General features: G+C 30.4%; 1 protein-coding gene and 1 long non-coding RNA gene across 2 annotated transcripts in view; both read left to right on the forward strand.

Annotated features, from left to right (window-relative positions):
- LOC106683270 (uncharacterized) overlaps positions 1–13677 on the forward strand; it is a 35795-nt gene that overhangs the window by 9037 nt on the left and 13081 nt on the right. The window lies entirely within an intron of this gene.
- LOC106683269 (uncharacterized) lies at positions 2981–3956 on the forward strand. Its single transcript, XM_014424636.2, has one exon. It carries the CDS (start codon positions 3010–3012, stop codon positions 3691–3693), a length of 684 nt encoding a protein of 227 aa, XP_014280122.1. The 5' UTR covers positions 2981–3009; the 3' UTR covers positions 3694–3956.

Genomic DNA, 13677 nt, shown 5'->3' on the forward strand with positions numbered 1-13677 from the left:
TGGAACACCAATTCTATTGCCTTATCATCGTCTCCAAGGGTTTTTGAGATATCTTGGCTTAGTCCCAAGCTATTGAGGTGTGGTGTAAAATATGGGCATCGTTGGAAAACATGGCTTATTGTTAAACTGCTATTGCAATACTGGCAGTTCGGAGGGGTTTCTTTTGATATAAGATAGGAGTGGGTGAGTCTCCTGTGAGGCTACTGTTGTTTCTATCCACATTCCTTATTTTTCTATACACTAAAAAAGTGTAATTTTTTTTTTTTTTGAAATATCATAATTATAATCATATTTACAAAGCAATTCAAAGGAAATTATTTTCACTTCAGTTAAATTTTTAATTTTTTTTTTACCTTGATCCTTTACCCTATTGTCTACATTTTACCAAGAATTTCTTCTTTTAAAAACATCTCATCATAGTGATGGAGAATTTCCTTGACCCAATGATATCATTTGATCATTGCCTTTATAGCCTATACCCTAACTCATCGTATAACAAGGGGAATAAGAAATATTGCAAAAATAGAGTGATGAAATTTTGAATGGAAGTAAAAATTCACACTATCTCCTCAGTATACTTGGAGGAGATCTTTGAAAACGAATTTCTAAGCCCTATTTTCCAATCCTATCGACATTAGTGATGGACACATCGAGAAATAGTGATAGATTTACTCTAGATTTAGTTAAGCCATATTATACTCATCTACAAACCAAAATTTTATTTAAAGATTGCGACCGATTTATATGTTTTTTGTGTGCTGTAACCGAAAATCAATTCCTTTTTTTTTTTTAAATACAATTTTTTCTCAAATTATGTATTGTCAGTTTCGTTCCATAATCAATAATGCGTACTCAATCAACAACCTCAAATTTTTATGGTATCAAAAAAAGACAATAGAATTTACCAAATGGCACGAATCGATCACTTCCATGTCAATTTAAATATTCAATATAAGACAATATACTGTCAATGTTTAAATATATTTGAGTCACTTTTTTACTGCCTTCATATCTTGTAAATGTATACTCTATTGTTATCAGAACGGGAGAAAACGCGTTTTTCCGAAACTAATGTAGGTTTCAAGTTGATTCAGGAAAATTTATAGTCACTCTCTTCAAGTGAGAAAAATTTCTGTTTATTTTTTTATAACTCTATCATTAAACGTTGCCTTAATTATTATATAAAATATAAAGCAAAAAATTTATAGAAACACGAACTAACAACAAAATTGAAAAAAAGAAATGTATTTAGCAAACTCCATATTTTTTGATACAGTATCCCTAAAAAAAAATTATATAAAATTCGCTACAAAAAAAAAAAAAAAAAAAATGGCACGGAGAGAATAAATTTGCACTTTTTCCAAAATTGACTTAAATTTTATTAAAAAGATGTCTAGATAAAAAAAAAAATGTTTGTTGCATACATCGATCTAATTCAAATAGTTTCCACACTGTTGTTGAAAAGATTTTCCATATTTTTGATAATAATAATTTGCTAGATTTGAAGGCAAATTCGAACTGACCTAATAGAGTTAGAGTTTGCCATTTTATATACGTTTTTGAGATTCCCTGAGTCTAAATAACCAAATCTTGCAAAATGTTGTTTTTTTGTTTTCTATTTCTGGGTTGGGGAAAAATCTTTCATAAGACGAAGTGCGACAATAAAAAAGTCTCTAAAACAACGCTTCCCACTTGTCCTTTATCACCCCGCCTAACTATTAGAACAAAAGCCGGGAAGAAAAAAAGGCAGTTATCTCACCCCAATTTTTGATTACTTCAATAAAAACTATGTATAATTACGAGTCATGAGAGAACATTATTTAAAGAAGAGTAAATTTACTGAAATATTAGCCCTAAAAGATCTATTTATGTCCAATAGTTCTCAAGATATAGCTTTTTAAAAAGCAAAATTTCTTAAAAATATACTGAAAGATTAGTAGTTACTTAATTTATTTTGAGAAATCTATATCTCAGGATCTATGTGACGTACAAATGTCTATTAGCACTCAAATTAAAGCTAGTTTAACGGACTATAAAGTGGTTTATGACCTTTACCTTCGTAGGAATAGTAGTTTTTATGATATTTGCTAAAATAAATTGATTTATAGTTGTTCAGACAATAAGTATTATTTATGAAAAACTTGATAAACTTAGAAAAAGCCATAAATAAAACAATTATTTGACGTTAAGTTGGCGGAAACATGCACTAATGTGATAACTGTTGTCATATTTACATAGTTATTAAATAATTGCATTTTAATTTTACTTAACCTATACCAGAACCCTTTAGATAACAGTGTGATGTAACTCCATAAAATCATTCTTAGTATTTTCAATATGGATTCAATAACAATCAAACACTCAATAAATGGTTAAGAGCTCAATGTAAAATTTAGTTAATCTTTATATTTCTGGCCTACTTTTGCAACATAAAAATGTTAAAATTTTAAAATTAGCAATATTATTAAAAAAGTAATTTTCTGAAAACCCGAAAGTTAAAATTAGAGTTAGGGAATCTATCTATTAAAATATTAGTATTTGAAAAATGAATACGGATATTGTGTGATATAATGGACTCCCACAGTGAATAATTTAGAAATATTTGTTCTGAAACGTGCTAGAATTAATTTAAACCAAAATATAGTGATGAGTGATGTGCTGTGTGAAAATAAAGCTGTGTGATGCGCGCACCATACCAGTTTTCAATAATGCTAATCATGAACTATATTATTATTCTGACCGTTTCTTATCATTCACTCTTAAACCATTATTTTTTTTAAATTATATTTTGACGTCAAATCATTGTTCGATTTACAGCATATTTTAGGAAACTGTACTCGTAAAGAAGCCGTGCAGTTTATTCAATTGAAGTATTGTTGGTAAAAATTATTGCCGAAGAATTGGATTAAAATTTTATCTATAAAACACTTCAGATTATCATAAGATTGATTGAGGGTCAATCTGTAATACTATTTAAGAGGGCTAATATGATTACCTGCCCCAGTCGAAATGCGTGCCTCACTGTTCCTGTCTGCAGTCCTTTGTTCCCTGGCTTTCCAAGGGACCTTCGGACTAGGAGATGAACCCCCTTATATGGATACCTTGAGGGAGATTGTTTACGAGACCAACGAATACTTAAAGGAGAAACACCTAGACGTAGTGGACATCCCCAAGACTGAATACAGCAACTTCGTTAGCAGCTTAAACGTAGTCGGAGGTACGGTCGAAAACTTCGCATCAGCCCAACTTGTCGGTGACTCATATCTAAATGAAACCGAGGAAGCCGATAAGACAGTTTATTATTTCAGCATTGGAGTCGGGCTCACAGATTTAAAGATCCAGCTGCAGTACAAGGCAAAGGTATTAGGTGTCTTCTCTTCTTCAGGGACAGTCAACATCATTAACACTGGAAATGCAGCAGTAGCGGTTGGCACAATTTCTACTTCAGGTAAAGGTACTAGCTACAAGTGTGAAGTAGAACTGGAGAGTGTGAACGTGAAGAAGGTAGGTGACATAGCACTTGATATTACTCCCAGTAGTGTATTTCACTGGATTATGGAGAAGTCCAGCAATCTCATCCTCCGTGTAGCCGCACCCTATGCAAGCAGTGTCATCGATAGCACCATACAGAAAATTTCACAGCAAGATCAAGTTAAGGAAATACTCACTACTGTGATGTGTAGACTTTTATAAACTTTAAAACTAGTCAGCAGAGAATTTTCTCGGACTGTATAAATTAAACATTATAATAATTTGTAAAGTTTTATAAATGTTAACATGGTAGAAACTGTTTAAATAAATTTTCTCAGATAAAAATATGTCTTGATGATCCTCAATTATTACTGTCAACTCTTTTAGTACTATTTATCTGTTATAGGAAAAATCTATGGGAGCTAAACATTTAGAAATTTAAAAACTCAATTTTTTCCAATAAATTGAATATTTTTTTCAAAATTTTTAATGTTTTTATTATATTCCCTTTTTTTCCCAGTTAATTATTAAGTAAGTTCATTGCTGACAGTATTCAGCCATGTTATTTACACAGAATATAACTTACTCCAAGATAATAACTTAACTAGTAACGTCGTGATATTTTCCCTTCTTGAAAATTTGAAACTCATTTTGTTAAATCTTTAGACAAGATAGCTATTAACTGAAAATACGAAATTACTATCTTCTTGTCAATAAAAAAAAATCCGCATTTCTGTATTTGTTAATTTAAATTTAAAAAAAATTATATAAAAAAATTTTCTTCATTGGTTGTGATGATAAAATTTATTTCCTACAAATAATAACTACTTACTTCTTCGTGAACTCTTTCAACTTGCAAAAAAAAAAAAAAAAAATTTAATACAAACCTGAACATTAAATTATGACAGTTCTATTTTACTACTTTTTATAGCTTTAACTTACTTAGATAAGGAATATATATTGTGATCGTCCAAAATTTCAGAATTAATTTATATTACATTTAAGGTGTGATTGTATGGAGACGTGGCAGCAACTTTTTGGATAATATCGACCGACTGAAAATGCAAATAGGTTCAAAGGGCTTAAATACGATTTTTTCAAAATAATTTGCTCTGTTCCTTTAATTTTTTTTTTAAATAGCAGTTTTCATTGTAAGCAATTTTAAACCATAGATGAATACAAAATATTAAAGTTGAAAAAAGGAAAAATTGAAGCATCCGATTCGGACGGGAAGGGCTGAAAAAGGAGCGCTCCAATCTGGGGGCGCATGTAGAGTGGAGATTTGTGATGCGCGCACTGCACCAGATTTTTTCAATCTTTTTTCTTTGTCCTGACTAACATTGATGTTCGAATTGCCCTTTGATCTTCTGATGATGCTGAATTTCTTTTAATATAGATTGCGATCCAAACACTTTAGAGTAATGAGTGATTGTGTTCAATGTTCGATTTAAGGTAAAAAAGAAATATAAATCAAAAGCACTTGTCTGTGAGGACGTTTTTCCCACAGGACAGTAAAAGACGTATGCAATGATCATTAGGTAGCACAATTCCTCTACAAGCAAAGATTTTTTTTTAATCTAAGCTTCATAGCTATGGTAGTAATGTTGAACCTATACACTATGCAGTGTTTCGGAGTCTGCTTGGTGTCTGACTATTATTTGTATCGCGTTCAATAATAGCAGAATCTATGAATGGTTTTGAAACAATTCTTTTCAATCCTGTACTACTCCAAGGCAAGGAAGGAAATAAAAAATAGGATTATGCAGGGAAATGAGGATTGGCCTTTCCCAGTATTTACTTATCCCTCTCTGGAGCAATGTTGAAAAAGAATACTAAATTTTTAAAAAAAGCGAACATGCATTATTATTTCGCCATCCAGGAGCCTTAGATTATCACTAATAATTAATAATTAGTTTGGTTAAAATTAAATGTTTTTAAACTTACATTAATTATATATGTAGGTATCTCTGGAGAGAAAGGGCAAAGGTTGGCCTCCTCAAGCACATCTTTGGCCCTCCTAGAAACATTTGATTCTAGCTCTGATGCAGCTTCCCGTGATCAACATTTGAGTGAAGAATTTGAATTTACAGAAGTCAAATTGTCTACTATAAAACAAAAAAAGCACTATATGGTACTACTGTTTTAATCTTCAAGTATGATTAAATGAACGGGTGAAGCAGGAAAATGAGCCAGAGAACCAGGTTACTTTATTAAAAGTATTAGAAATTTATAATTTATTCAAACAAGAGAGGTTTGTGAAAGGACGGTAACACATATCAAATAGAAAAAATCAGACTCATCTAGGTGAATTAGTGTTTGAGATACTAGATAATGTATTTATAATTCCTTAAATATGTTCGGGGTGTATTTGGTGCTTTCAAATGTAGTAAATTAATGTTATTAACAGAAAAAGAGCAAATCCATCTTTCCAACAGTACCAAAACATTTAAACTTGGTCGAAGTATCCCCGAGTAACAAAGGTAAATCGATCCAGGAAAATGTAAATAAATTCATCTTCTCAGGTCAGTGAATTTGTTTTTTAATTTCATGTTTTTGTAGGAGATTTTTATGGTATATAATTATCTTTAAAATAGATTCAAAACCGAACTGGATTGGTAGAAGCCAAATAATTAATAATTATATTTCTTCCTTACATACCATAAACGGAAGTTTGTAAGTGGAAAAGTACACTTCTAAAATACTAAAAGTGATGCCTATAATATTAAGGACTAACAAAAAGTAGAAATTCCTGGGGATTATGTCCTCCATCTTCAGATCTCATTTACACCTCTCTAATACTATCATCCTTAGACCTTTCCACAAAAGCTTTACCACTTTCTCTGCCTCCAAAATCATTCACATCGAGAGAGGTAAAAAATGAAATCAGTAATCTATCAAAGCACCAACCCCTGGTTATTACTTATTATCGCTGAAATCATTCTGCTTTTTCTCTAAAGGCCGTTGTATTCCTCACTGCAATTCGCAGCTGGGTCCTACCGTTCCTATCTTTCGATCTAGTTGAAATTCTCCGTCACCAAAATAATGATTTTTTCCAGAGAAGAAATTCTAGATCAATTTAATGCAACAAACGGATTGAGTTAAGGATTAAGTTAAAAACATAACTTTAACACATGTGAAAGTTATTTTCCTATGAATTATTTGTATTATGTAAATAATTGATATTTTTTAAGAATTTTCAATGTACAGAGAAATCAAGAAGTTAATTTTTCTTATCTAATTCTCAAAGGAAAGCTATCTTATTAATAATTTATTAACCAATAAATCAATTAGCACACTCCCAAATCTCAATAAAATCTTTGAATAATCTTAGACCACCTATTTATGATTTTATCACAATATTGCTCTTAATATTTCTATATGTAGCACCAGTTATTGACCAGGAACGAAAAGGTTCTTTTTTCTTGTTATGCTAAAAAAGGTCATCTTGAAACCAAATTTCTCCAAGGGCACTTATATAAGTTAATCGAGAGGACTGTTTAAATGAATAAAATTATATTTAAAGCTATGTGTACATGGTCTATATAGGGTTAAGGGCTAAAGGTTATATCATTGTTGGTTTGTAATTAAATTCTGAATTAGGAGATCTATTTCTTCTTAACATGTTGATTTGAAGTACAAGGTGGATGATAAATGATGCTGGTGAATTGTTCTTCTATTCGCTCATTCTCTTCACCACTCCTCCAATTCACATTTTCCCTTCAAAAACTATTATTATCCGACTCTTTTACCACATATCCTTAATAAATGAACAGTGTCAAATCCCTACTTCCCTTTTTTATAATACTATATCAGAGAAATTAATAGTTGAGACCTCAGAGATACCTGATTTAATGGAAATCCCAGTGATTACTGAAGTGTAAAGCTCCTACTCAATAAGCAGATCTATAGAGCCGGGCGCGTAAAAATGTTGGTCACCAAGCCAATGTTAAAAAAGTTCGCCAACCAATCCTTTATGAAGAAGAACGTTGGGTAAAACTTGAGAAATACTTTCAACCACGTGTGTTCATTCAAAGTGATCTCATGCAGTACGAAAGAGCCCAATGGGGTCGATATTGATGAGCCCCCGAGTCCAGCTATTCTTTTGGATTTTGGATGCCAAAGAGCTTGTGACGAAAGTACGTTGACTTTCTGAGTCTAATACTACCCTAACAAGAACTTTTTAACCATTTCCAGAAGTTTCTCTTCTGTTGGTCAGTCCCAAACGGCCACATTATTTTTGTCTTTGTAATATATTTTAGTGTTAATCCAGTGTTCGATTTAAAGCATATTTTTGGAGACTATATTCGTAAAGAAGCCGTACAGTTCATTCGATTAAAGAAGTGTCAGTACAAATTATTGCTGAAGGAATGGATTAAAACTTTTATCTGTATAAAACACTTCAAATTATCATTAAATTGATTGAGGGACAATCTGTAATACTATTTAAGAGAGGCAAGATGTTTACTGCGTTTTTACCCAGTAATAATGCGTGTCTCACTGTTTCTGTCTGCAGTCCTCTGTTTCCAAGCTTTCCAAGGGACCCTAGGGTTAGGAGATGAAGAACCACCTTACATGGAAAAGCTGAGGAAGATGGTACATGAGACCAACCAATATTTAGTGGAGAAACATCTCGACGTCCAGGACATCCCCAAGACTGAATACAGTAACTTCGTTAGCAGCTTAAATTTGGTTGGAGGGACGGTCGGTAATTTAGCAACAGCCCAATTAGTCGGTGACTCATATCTAAATGAAACCGTGGAAGCCGATAAGACAGTTTATTATTTCAGCATTGGAATTGGGCTGACCAAATTAAAGATCCAGCTGCAGTACAAGGCCAAGGTATTAGGTGTCTTCTCTTCTTCAGGGACAGTCAACATCATTAGCCCTGGAAACGCAGCGGTAGCGGTAGGCACAATTTCCACATCAAATAAAGGCTCTAGCTATACGTGTAAAGTAAAGCTCGAAAGTGTAAACGTGAAGAAGGTAGGTGAGATATCACTTACTATTGTGCCAAGAAGTATTTTTCACTGGATTCTGGAGAAGTCCAGCAATCTAATTCTTCGTGTAATAGCACCTTACGCAAGCAGTGTAATCGACAGCGCCATACAGAAGTACTCACAGGACGAACTAGTTAAGGAAATACTCACTACTGTAATGTGCGGAGTTATATAAAAATTGAAATTAAACGGTTTATAATTGTCTTGTATGGTATTATTCAAATGTTATAATAATTTGTTAAGCATTGCATGGAAAAAACTCTGTTAATAAATTTTCTCAGAAAAAAAGATGTGTTGATGATCCTCAATTACTACTGTCTAATCTTTTGGTTCTATCTATCTGTTATAGGAGAAATCTAGGGAGGAAAACATTAAAAAATATAAACTTACTTTTTTTTTTAATAAATTGAATTGTTTTTATCAGAAATGTTAAATGCATTGCTGACAGTATTGACTCATCTCATGTACAGGAAATATACAGTACTCCCAGATAAAATTAGATAACGTTTCATTTCTCCTTTTAGAAAATTACAATCTCTTATTGTCTTAAATATTTAGGTAACTAACGGAAAGATTGACCTCCCCAAGTACATATCTGGCTCTCTTAGAAACATTTGGTTAGCAGCTCTTATACAGTTTCGCATACCAGATGAAATTATTGCTTTAAAAAAGGAGTAGAGGTCGTAAACAAGATGGCTTTTGAAAACCAGATTAGAAAAATAAGCAGATCACTCATGATGATCCCTTTTTTAACAAAATTATTGGTTACATATTTCATTTGACTAACTAAATTAATATAATCATTTTGTATAAAATGTATCTCAAAGATCAACAGTGACAAAATTTAAATGTTAAAAAAATTAGTTATGGGTTTTTCATTTTTTATTAATTTTTCTCTTAATCAGCCATGACTGACCCTAGGTTTGAGGACACCTTACGAGACTAATCTGGGATACATTCATCCTCAATAAAGTGAATACTCATAAACATGAACTGAGAACAAATAACCTAGTGAATGTACAATCCCAAGAAGATCAGAATCATCAACAACCAGAACACAAACAACTTGTGGTGTACCAGAAAGTAGATTGTTCTCAGAAATCTGCAGCTCGACAAGACACCTCAATAAGAACTTTGGTAAGAAATACGGAAAATAACTGGGAGGAAACCTTAATTTAAATCCTGGAAAGAATGGTATTACGAACATGGACAGAGGAGTCCCTTTTAATATTTTATACTGTTACCACAAGGCTCTCTAGATTTCACAGAATAGCCTGTAAGAGAGAAGAGAATCCAACTGTCAATGGAAAACCGTTGGCTGGAATGGATAGGTATGACTCTGGCTAAAAAAATAAATAAAACAGACCATTTTGCAAGACTTGGTTATTTGAATTCAGGGGGTCTTAAAACGTGTACTTTTACATGGACCTCTTACGGTACCTCTTACGGAGGTACTTATGGACCTCTTACGGTCAGTGTTATTCTACTGGAATTCAAAATTTTTCATGAGTGCAATTCTTTCCTTTACTATATATTTCCTAAATAGGTAATTGAAAGTAGAAAAATACGTATCATCTTTTAATTTTATAAGATCACTTCATAATGTCACTATTATAAATAGTCACTAAAGTTCTTTAACCAGAAAATTACATAAGTATACTTAAAAGTTCAAATTACACCATCTCTTGTGTTTTTATAAAATTATTTTCATTATTTCTTTTTTCTTGACTCCCAAAAGCTTTTGTTATTATTTTTGACAAACTATTAGACAAGTTTTCCCATAACTAATCTTGAGTATCATCAGTTTGACTGGTATCAGCAAAGCCCTTCTTTTTTTTTTTTAATCATTGTCTTTCTTTATATATTCACTTTCTTGTGAAAAGAATTGTTAACAAGAGTTAATACTTGATAATATTAATTAATATTAATAAAATTAATATAGTCATTAATAATTAAAATAATTAATAGTATGACCACAGCATTCTTTGATATAAAAAGATATTTTTGATGCTATATTTTTTCCACTTCTCAAATATATTCAGTGTTCCGTAAAAAAGACGAATCCAACAATTAACTATTTTTCAGAAGAGCATATTTAGTACTTAATTAGTCTGGAAAATTCTTTCTTGTTGAAAAACAATATCCTATTTGTTTTGAGAATCTATTCCATAACTAATTATGTTTCATTTATTGATATTTAAACTAATTAGTGTCAATGAGTATTCATGTAAAAGTGTGAAAATTCAAATAAACCCAATTTGTTTAATTTTCCCTTTTTAAATAAAGTTTGTGATTGCTTTTCTATTTTTGTTCTTACAGCTGTTCCTTTACTATATATGAACATGTGGTCTTTAAAATGGGAATTACCTAGAATTTTTGAAATTGTTGTACCCAGACGCCAATTTCGGAGCTAAAATTGTTTTCATCATGCATTTCATATTAGGAAAAATTATATTGAATATACTAACTAGATTTGAAAGTGGAGATTTTTAGACAATATCCCTTTAAACTCTTCACAAGTAAAAGTATCAATTATCGATTGATTATTGATTAATTATGACAAAATTGTTTTGTTACCTTTCTTATTTCTTACTACAAAAACTTTCAGGCAACTTAAAAATCATTCATTAGGTTTTAAAAATGTCTCTATTGTCCATTGGACTGTAAGATTAAAAAAAAAATTATTTTTAGAAATATCTCAATACCCTCGAGTCCAGAAAAAAAAAGCCGAAACTTTTTCATAAAAAATAAAAGATAGTCCAACTGACAGGATAGACTTATCAAAATCATATTGGAAATTTATTAGAAGAGGTTGTACCATTCTCTACCTAAATGTAAAATTAACGCGAGTATAGAATATGATAAAAATTAGTTTTATAAAAAAAAAAATATTAGTCAATTGATCTCAGTTGTTGACTTAAGTGGTGCATTTTCTGTTTTGTCACACTTCTTAATTGTTACCATGTTTCAATCGATAGCTCTAAGAACTTAAAAAGTTGGCCAAGAAGAAGTGTTGTGTTCTTACGACTGACACTTGGCAACTTCACACTCATTTATTATAAATTTATAGAATAAACAGTATAACAAACAATCTCAACTAGAGGCTTGAAATTGATTTAAAAAAAAAAATTGAAGGTATTATTTGTTTTATTGGTAATTTTTGAACAGATTTACTATACATCTAATAACTGCTCTAAAGTATGTGCATGTATAACATATTTTCAAACCTAAAGACTATAAATGTAAAGTTTTGGGCAAGGAGGACTTGTTTCCATTCTTAGTGTAAGTATTGATTATATATTAACAATTATTGTTTTTTCTTAGATACTGTAAGGGATATGCATATTATCATTATTGTTATTTTTATATATTAAATAATTATACTCATATATATGTAGGAACATGGTCCAGGTGATGTTAAAAAGAAAAGAAATTTTTTCTGTACTTGAGTACCTTTTCGGAATGATATCCAAGCCATCTTCCTACAATTAATTACATACAGTCTACTAATGATCTTTCAATATTTTCATTAGTTGCACAATTTGACTTATATATATATATATATATATATATGTTGGTATAATATATAAATATATATATTTATTTATTTTACTAGACTTAAACGTTATATAGAGTAGTAATATTTTCAATATTGTGTTGTAATATATTTTGTGTTTAGTTGCACCTGATATTGTTAAATACCTCCCTTCTGTATGTCGGATATGACCTTATTGGGGATGATAAAAAAAGGGAGGATTGGAGGACCACTGCTCTAGAATAATTTATAGATACATTGTATTTAGGACAGTGCTGTTTTACCATATTTACTATAAACTTGATATGAATAATAATATTATATTTATACAGAGGGTAATAAAATAATAGAAAAAAAAAACAGAAAATTAAAAAAAAAAAAACTACTTAAAATATTTACTGATAATATTTGCTTGACTACAAATTATTACCATAATCAGAGAAAGAAAATATAGCTGAAAAGGAAGCATTTAATGTAATGCAGCAGTTCGGTGGGGAGAAAGGCAATAGGTAAGGCAAAGGGTAGAAGTCAGGCAATACATGGTAGTATGAGATTGAACAGAAGTTTAAGACAGCAGGTTGTATAGGATACAGGAGGGGTGGGATGATGAGTTCTAATCTCTTAATATAGGAAAGATGCTAGGAAATATTTAGAGCGATAGGAAGAATAGAGCACTTTGACTCTGCATAATAGTAAAGAATTGTATTTGTATCTCTAGCGAACCTAAGGCGTATGGTATTGAGCAATTCATAAGTAGTTCAACTTTAACTAAGGAGTTCATCCAATAGGCCACCCTACACCAGAAAGCCATTGCCAAAGTGAGAGAAAACTAAGAGTAATATGTTTTGAGTAAAAGAAGCTTCATTTTAATTGTATTTTATATAAAAACAAAATTCATTTTGTATTTTAAATGATATTTTTGTTTTGATTTTTATAAAAAAAAAAAATATTGAGTTATGGTTATTTACATGTTTCTGTTTAATATTGGTGGTTCATTTTTATATTTTATTTAAAGAAATAATGTACTGTTGCATAAATTGGATTGTTGGTAGTATATAATGTTGTGTATTTTATTTTATTTTTTTAAATGGTATAAGGAAAAATAAATAATAGTAAATAAGTATGAATTACAAGAAAATGTTAATACTATTAGCAAGATATTTTGCCAGATCCTGATCTTTCAATTACCTTGCTATGTGACTTTTTAGGACAAAAAATTGTATTACTGTGTAGTAAATAAAATGATTCAGATTTGACTTTGATAAATCAAGAAAATCATTTCTGTCAGATTTTGTAGTAAAAAAAAATTATGGTGGGAATAATTTTTTCATAAAAATTTTGTTTACTATTTTTTTTCTGTATTTTCTGCATTCTAATAGTTCTTTATATTCTTAGAAACAAAAAATATTTAATAACATTTGCACTCTGGAAGCCAGAGAGTGATCTCAATAATTATTTCTGATTACAAAAAATATATTAATTATTCAAAGAAACAAAAAAAAATTGTAAATATATTTCTTGCTGATCCATTCTGTTTAAGTTTAATCCAAACATCTTTAGATGTTTAAATCACCTAAATGAATTCATTGGCAATATTAATAAATGAATAAGACCCAAGTAAAGTTATTTCAACCTATTATATTTTATTATAATTAATAAGATTTTAAATCAAGA

The sequence above is a fragment of the Halyomorpha halys genome, unplaced genomic scaffold (assembly GCF_000696795.3).
Source record: "Halyomorpha halys isolate HHAL.00 unplaced genomic scaffold, Hhal_1.1 Scaffold474.1, whole genome shotgun sequence".
In the NCBI taxonomy this organism is placed as follows: domain Eukaryota; kingdom Metazoa; phylum Arthropoda; class Insecta; order Hemiptera; family Pentatomidae; genus Halyomorpha; species Halyomorpha halys.